The sequence below is a fragment of the Nannobrachium achirus genome (assembly GCF_963921795.1).
Source record: "Nannobrachium achirus genome assembly, chromosome: 4".
Classification (NCBI taxonomy): domain Eukaryota; kingdom Metazoa; phylum Chordata; class Actinopteri; order Myctophiformes; family Myctophidae; genus Nannobrachium; species Nannobrachium achirus.
The window spans coordinates 1,883,553-1,891,727 of record NC_137813.1 but is presented as its reverse complement, the minus strand read 5'-3'; the positions used below and the strand labels follow the sequence as shown (position 1 = coordinate 1,891,727).

The 8,175-nt window shown below is 46.1% G+C and overlaps 1 protein-coding gene across 1 annotated transcript; it reads right to left on the bottom strand.

The window, feature by feature from the left end:
* Nucleotides 1-1,147: 1,147 nt before the first annotated feature.
* LOC308284340 (homeobox protein Hox-B1a-like) lies at nt 1,148-7,901 on the bottom strand (the record flags this gene model as incomplete). Its single annotated transcript, XM_080724926.1, has 3 exons — nt 1,148-1,563; nt 6,941-7,466; nt 7,521-7,901. The coding sequence occupies 3 exons, from the start codon at nt 7,899-7,901 to the stop codon at nt 1,148-1,150; spliced, it is 1,323 nt and encodes a 440-aa protein (XP_080581052.1).
* Nucleotides 7,902-8,175: the final 274 nt, after the last annotated feature.

The following is an 8,175-nucleotide window of genomic DNA, read 5'->3' as shown; positions in this document are numbered from 1 at the left end:
AGAATCATGTGTTTGGGACCAGGGACTACTAGTTTACTGTAGAATGATGTGTTTGGGACCAGGGACTACTAGTTTACTGTAGAATGATGTGTTTGGGACCAGGGACTACTAGTTTACTGTAGAATCATGTGTTTGGGACCAGGGACTACTAGTTTACTGTAGAATGATGTGTTTGGGACCAGGGACTACTAGTTTACTGTAGAATGATGTGTTTGGGACCAGGGACTACTAGGGCATTAACGGAAAAGTCGACAAGTCGATACACAAGTCGACTCCCACCAGAGAAAGTCGAAAGTCGAAGTTGAAAAAAAGAAAGTAAAAATACTTTCAATTGTGAAAATGCGCCTCGCAAATTTTCACAATTTCTGCCTCTATATATTTGACAATTTGGACAATGTTTAATTTGCCATTTTAGAGGATTTAAAAGTCCTTAAATTGGCACTTTAGAAATGTGAAGATACCCTCTATACACTTAAACTTACTGTTGGTTTGTTTACAGTTGAGTGAGAAAACAATGTTTCACATTAAGTTAATCATCTGGGGACGCCCCAAAATAATTGGGGGGTCGTGTGTGATGTGATGACGTCATCAAACGATAAAGTTGACTTCAACTCAACTTTTTACTGAGTCGAGTCGACTTGCAAAAATCACAAGTCGTTAATGCCCTATTTGGGACACGTCCGGGTATTCTGTGACTGTCAATGACCAGAGCCCTGTCAACGACTGTCGGGATTACCATTATGTCACACTCAGCTCAGCTCGGCTCGGCTCGGCTCGGCTCGGAGCTGCCGCACACAATGCACAGTGGGACGCTGGAAACTTGTGGATAGCGACTGAAAACGTGAAGTCGTTATGAAAAGGTTTACTGAGGTAGTAGGCCTAATAAAAACCAACCAAGTGTTAAGTCCGGTCAAAGTCACCGTTTGCTTCAAATGGAAAGACAATTGTTTTGCTGCCGGAGTTTTTAGCCACCAGATGGTGCTGGTCACAAGAAATTGGAATCACAGTGGAAGCGGCACATGTGAATGACATCATCAAAAAAGCGCTACGCTATCTGCTTCCTATTTATTTATGTATTTATTTTCTCACCGTCACGTGACGTCCATATCTTTATCTTGTCCTGTTTTCCCAGAGTGAACGAACGTCTCTACGTCTCCACGTCTCCCGGAGAAGCGCAGGAGGCGTCCGACGACTGTTCCGAGGAGTTAGTCTCCTCCTCCTCCTCCTGAGCCTCTTCCTCCCTATTGGACCCCGAGGAGGACGAGGCCCCGCCCCCTGCTCCTCCGGCCACGCCCCCACAGGCCCCGCCTCCTCCTCCCCCGGCAGCCCCCCCTCCCCCCTCCTTCTCCCTCTTCTTCTGCTTCATGCGTCGGTTCTGGAACCAGATCTTCACCTGCGTCTCGTTGAGCTCCAGCGTGGCGGCGATCTCCACGCGTCGCGCCCGCGTCAGGTACTTACTGAAGTGGAACTCCTTCTCCAGCTCCGTCAGCTGCTTGGTGCTGAAGTTGGTGCGCAGTGCATTCTGGGAGCCCGCCACCAGGGGGCCGTAGTCCGACGGTTTCACTGAGGAGAGAGAGAGAGAGAGAGAAAAGGGTTAAAAAATAATTGGGTTATTAGTAGGGATGGAGCTCGTTAATTTGTATTGATAATGAGCACCTTATCGATCTTATTGAGCCGGGCTTTTATCCAGCCCACTGTTGAGCGTTTTATAATATTTTGGGTTGACAGAGTGCCAGCTTGCACACCCACATACAGACAGACAGCACCCACATACAGACAGACAGCACCCACATACAGACAGACAGCACCCACATACAGACAGACAGCACCCACATACAGACAGACAGCACCCAACAGCACCCTGCCCACCACATACAGACAGACAGCACCCAACAGCACCCTGCCCACCCACATACAGACAGACAGCACCCACATACAGACAGACAGCACCCAACAGCACCCTGCCCACCTACATACAGACAGACAGCACCCACATACAGACAGCACCCACATAAAGACAGACAGCACCCAACAGCACCCTGCCCACCCACATACAGACAGACAGACAGCACCCACATACAGACAGCACCCACATACAGACAGCACCCACATACAGACAGACAGCACCCACATACAGACAGCACCCACATACAGACAGGCAGCACCCAACAGCACCCTGCCCACCCACATACATACATACAGACAGACAGCACCCACATACAGACAGACAGCACCCAACAGCACTGATCGCAGTACTTGCACGCTCTGCTGGCTCACAAGTAGGCCATACTTGGCCACAAGTGCACAAGACGCAAGTTGCCATCTCAGAGTGCATTCTTTGTCTGGAACACACACACACTCCTCGGTTATGCAATATGACTTGTTGCATCTGGCTGTGTCACTTTTATGCCCATTTATGGAGATCTCTGTATCTGTCTGTCCATTTTATGTTCCAATATCTTGTGTCATTGTACATTATTTATCTATTTACATTACATTTATTATCTCCCCTCCCCTCCCCTCCCCTCCCCCTCCCCCCTCTCCTCTCCTCTCCTCCCCTCTCCTCTCCTCTCCTCTCCTCTCCTCTCCTCTCCTCTCCTCTCCTCTCCTCTCCAGTGATATAAGAGCATATCGTCCATAAAGCGGTAACAGAAGCGGTTATGAACAGGGTGAACAGGGTGAACAGAGTGAACAGGGTGAACAGGGTGAACAGCCTCCCAGCGGGGCTTCTTAACGGACGCCCAGGACTTTTATGACCGACACAAGACGTCCATAAATCAGCCTGGGCTGAAGCCTCTCCGAGGCCTGGCGGAGAGGAGAGCTCACCGCCGCCCCACCGTGTCGCGCGGAGCAGCAGGGTTGATGTTTCCATTGTGGTCCTGACTCCTGTGTATTCAATTCATATTAACTTTTAGTCCCCTTTTCCACTGTAAATATCTTCCTTCTCTTTTTACTTTATTTTCCTTTTCTTTTCTTTTAGATGTTTTCTTCTTTATGAATGCTTTTACCCACGTTTGTTATTGATAATAATCTACATGCAAAGTACTGTGTTCTATCCGTCTGTCTTTCAATGTTATACTTAAATGGTTTCTTGTGGAAATAAGCTTAGTCTTTTCTAGAATCTCCTTTTAGTAGACCTTGTACCAGTGAACTGTACCGTCATGAAACTGTACCTTTTCCTATGCAAACTTCAAATAAAGTCTTCAATCAATCAAAAGATACATAAAGTGGTTCCTGTGTAAATAAGCCGAAAATCTTACTAGGATCTCCTAGTACTTTTTCCTATGCAACCTGACAATAAATTCTTCAATCAATCAATCAATCAATCAATCAATCAATCCCCACTCCTTAATTGCTTTTTGGAGTATTCTTTGTGTATCGAATAGAATAGAATGGAATAGAATGGAATGGAATAGAATAGTGGTATTAGTGGCTGAACGATAAACTACATTTTATAGATTTGGAATCTTTTCTTTTTTTATTATATAAAATATGTGATTAGGTAGGCTACTGTAGCTACAGCCTACTGTAGGCCAGTGTGGGAACATAAGGCTCACCAAAACAGAAGAACAATAACTAGAAAATAGTCTGCTGGGACAAGAGGGGAGGGAGAGGGGGGGGGGGGGTGAGGGGGGAGAGGGGGGGGGGGGTGTTGCTTTAAAGATAACAGGCGCACAGACTTCCCACGGCGAGGCAAAGCAGAGTCTGTTATATCCATTAGAGCAGCGCTACTCAACCCGCGGCCCGCGGGCCGCATGCGGCCCTTTCCGCATGTCTGTGCGGCCCGTCATGATCATACAAATAAAAAATTATTTAATTTTCTAATCCTGTCAAAGGTGGTGATGTTTGAGCCTCAGTGCACTCCGTAGTCTGGAAGCGAATGCAGTCAACACACAGAGCGCAGCCATAGCGCAGCAGTGACAGCAGTGCGAGATGCAACTCCACTAGAGCTGGTACAACGAGACAGTCAGACAGACACATTTGCGGAGATTTTGCAGCAGACAACCGCAGTCGGGCTACTGGAGACTGGGCGCATGGCGGTCGTGCGATATGAACGGTCGCGACTGTCATGTTTCAGGCTAATGAAGAGGGGACTGCCCGTATTCACGTTACACGTAGCCCCCTTGTCTCTGCGGCTCCGCCGTCAATGAAAAAAAGTCAGCACCGCATTCCAACAGATAGCGTCAGCCAGGGAACTATTCTACCACAAATCTCCTCCAACGAGATGTTGTGTTTTACAAAGCTCAAAGCATCAAACTGTTTTATAAGTACAGTGCAACTGAGGCAGAGTTGAACTGAGCTTGAGTTATTTTTCCATATAACAACTCTCTTCACCAAAAATAGCCGATCTACAAGCAACAAATCTTGTGGTGAGCTTGTAGATCGGCTATTTTTGGTGAATGTCCCCCAAGAATAGGGATACTGGGGTTTGAGTGATTGAATAATAAGTATAAACGTCTATTTACAGGTCTGGATCAATAACAGCCTGTCAGGTCATGGCTACAGCTTCAAGTCAAATTATGTAATTTTACCAAAACCCCTAAGAGACTTTTTGTCTTGTTTGAAAAACAAGATTTGTATTTTATTTTATAATTTATTTTATTCGTTACAAGAAGAAAGACTTAGTTTAATTTCTAGGATATTATTTGAGTCATTGATTTGAATTGTTGCACTCTGACTGTTACTATCTGTTCAATTCAATTCAAAGGAGCTTCATTGGCATGAGAAAACATACCTTTACATTGCCAAAGTTCACAAGCATTGCATACCCAGACACTGTTGTGGATATTAGTCTGTCCTTCTCAGTGTTATTTAAGGGGCGGTTACAAAAAGATTGAACCAGATCTGTTCATTTTCACTTCACATTTTGTAAATAAAGCCTAATTTGATAAAATTTGATAATTTCATCATTCCATTTATGACAATCTTTTGGTTCAATGAGGTTTGGCCTGGCTTTATATAGAAGGAAATGTGGCTGTTTTCTGTGCGTTTCCTTAATTATTAGACTTGTCATGAAGTGTGTTACAAAATCATTGTAAACGTCCAAAATACAACATCAGTCATTTTTAGCTTGCGGCCCTTTGGACTTTTGGCATTTTGCTGAGTGGCCCCTGAGCCATCTAAAGTTGAGTAGCCCTGCATTAGAGAGAGAGAGAGAGAGAGAGAGAGAGAGAGAGAGAGAGAGAGAGAGACTATATCAGTCGGTCGGGGTTTTTTTTTGGGGGGGGGGGGGGGGAGCAGCGGGCCAGACGCGCCTATCTATCCGTGTCTGGAGCCAGATATGACCGCGAAGTGACTCTGAGACAGAAAAAAACGTGTAAAAGACAAGAAAAATGACGAAAATCTTTGAGAGAGAGAGAGAGAGAGAGAGAGAGAGAGAGAGAGAGACAGAGACAGAGACAGAGACAGAGAGAGGCCTGTTTGAAGCCTTCGGTTCAATTAATGTTCCATCATTATTGTTCAGTTATTTTTATTTAAACGCGTTTGAAAGGTATTTTAATGCGTCTAATATGTGCGTCATAATAAGTTAATAACATACATGTGTGACTAAAATACCCTGGTTAGATTTTTAATAGTGAATGTATTTAAATTGACACTTTTAATAATTAATTAATTCGTGCGCGTAAAAGTTCCGTCTGTGTTTGGACTGAAGAAGAAGTTGTGTGTAAAGAAAAGATGCAAGATTCACCAATAACAAATTGACATCCAATTATTCCGTTTGACTTCCGTTTTTTTATATTTTATTTTGTTGAAAGCGGAAAGCAGCATCATTCATCATACCTACTGTATGTTTTTTTTGTTTTCCCCTTTTTTTCCTGACTACAGCATAGTAGGCCTACTGTGTTCTATTCGTCTGTCATTCTATGTTATATGAGATACTTCAATGGTTTCCTATGGAAATAAACTTAGTCTTTTCTAGGATCTCCTTTTAGTAGACCTTGTACCAGTGAACTGTACTGTACCGTCATGAAACTGTACCTTTTCCTATGCAAACCTAATAATAAAGTCTTCAAACTAATACAATAAAACGAATCAAATGTATTTATCCAAGGTGTTTGTTCTATGTTTCGTTCAGTTTGTTTTCTGACATCAAATGTCGTGATTTGATCCCTGAACTTTGTTTGAACCGTTATTATTATGACGTCATAGTTAGCTGTGAAGGGTTTAGATTATTATTGAGATGTTCTGCTGACGTCACTGATTGATAGATGACAGTTTATTGATCCTGTGTATTTTCCTTCAATTCGCCTGAAGATTGATGAGATTATTGTTGGAACCATCAGGCCATGGGTCTACAGTTTACTGTTGGAACCAGGCCAATAGCTTTATGAATGTTGGTTTGATTTAATATAGGCTAATAAGAAGAAGAACTGTAATAATGATGTTATTATTACTTATTAGGAATATGAGTTTCAGTTTATGAATCGTGTCGTTTTATATAACTATTAAATGTATTTGTCATCTTATCCGTTGTCTGTCTCCTCCAAATATACTATAGAATTATTATAGAATTATTATTCATTATTGTATAATTGACTGATTATTCAGTAACATTGGTGTGTGTGTGTGTGTGTGTGTGTGTGTGTGTGTGTGTGTGTGTGTGTGTGTGTGTGTGTGTGTGTGTGTGTGTGTGTGTGTGTGTGTGTGTGTGTGTGTGTGTGTGTGTGTGTGTGTGTGCGCGTGTGTGTGTCCAAAAACTATCAAATGAATTAAAGTGTTTAAAACAATCTATTGAGTGCAAGTTTATTTTCGTTTGGAGTTTTATTTTCCCTTCAGTTCACTATGATAAGACTTACAGTAGGCCTGCCTCCACGCCATTCATTATGGAACAAAACAAAACAACTCAAAGCTCTCTATTATGTTTCATGTAAACTCAAACATGTTTCTCCAAAGAACCCCAGACAGAAAACATCCCAGCAACAATCCTCCGTGTCCTCACCTGTTTTGGGCGGATTCCTCTTGACTTTCATCCAGTCGAAGGTGGGCCCCTGGCCGGCCAGGCTGCACTCCTCCTCCCCGCGGTCCCTCTCCAGGGGTCCGCCGGGCAGATCCACATAGCCTCCCCCGTGAGAGAGGCCCAGATAGGCGGCCGCCTGGCCCTCCAGACCCCCGGCCGCCCCGCCGAGGTGCTGTGCGTACTGCGCCCCTGGCAGCGCGCCCTGAGGCCCGCAGTACGACCCGGCCACGGCCCCGTAGCCTCCGGAGCCTCCGACCCCAACCACCCCTCCTCCAGCAGCGGTGGGAGCCCCGGAGGAGAGGCCGCTGAAGCCGCTCTGCTGGTAGTAGGAGGAGGGAGAGTCCTCCAGGAAATACTGCGAGCCTCCGGGGTAGTCCGGGGTGCTGGCCCCGTAGGCCGCGCCCTGGTTCCCGGTGACCGTGACATTATTGTACGGCGACAGTCCCTGGATCTGGCCCTGATGAAGATGAGGATGATGATGGTAGCCGTTCTGAGCCTGCTGCTGCTGCTGTTGAGGAAGATGATGATGATGATGGTGGTGGTGGTGGTGGTTCTGGGTCACCTCCGGACCCCCAGGCGGACCCCCTTCCCCTCCTCCTCCTCCGGTGCCGGCGGCCTGTGCGTAAAGCCGGCTGTTGTCCCCCGCCGCGCCGCCGCTGTACGGGATGGAGGTGATGGAGGTGTCACCGGTGCTGTCAGCTCCTGCCGAGCCGTTCACTGCGGCGGAGGAGCCTGCAGGAGCCGCGTGGAAGGAGCCTTGGGCCGCGGTGGACACCGGAGGAAAGCTCTGGTGATGGAGGTGATGGTGATGATGGTCCAGGTGATGGTGGTGGTGAGGATGGTGATGAAGGTAGGCCGGTTTGGACGCAGGGTAGGCTCCGGTGGCGGGACGGTTACAGATGGAGTATTCCAGATAGGAGTTCATCTTGGCACCACTGTCCATCCGTTGGAATAAACGAATCAATCACTGAATTAATCAATCAATCAATCAATTGATCAATCAAGCTCCACTATAGGAAATATTCCACGTGTCCAAACAGCCCTGGCTGCCTGCAGCACGCTTTCGATAAAAGAAAACAATAACTCATCGGATGATAAATCACATCGCTTTGTGTTTGTGTGTGCATGTGCATGTGCGTGTGCGTGTGCGTGGCGTGTGCGCTCGCTCTCTTTGCGCGGCGTGCGCGTAAAAGCGGAAGGCCTCTCCAAACCGATCC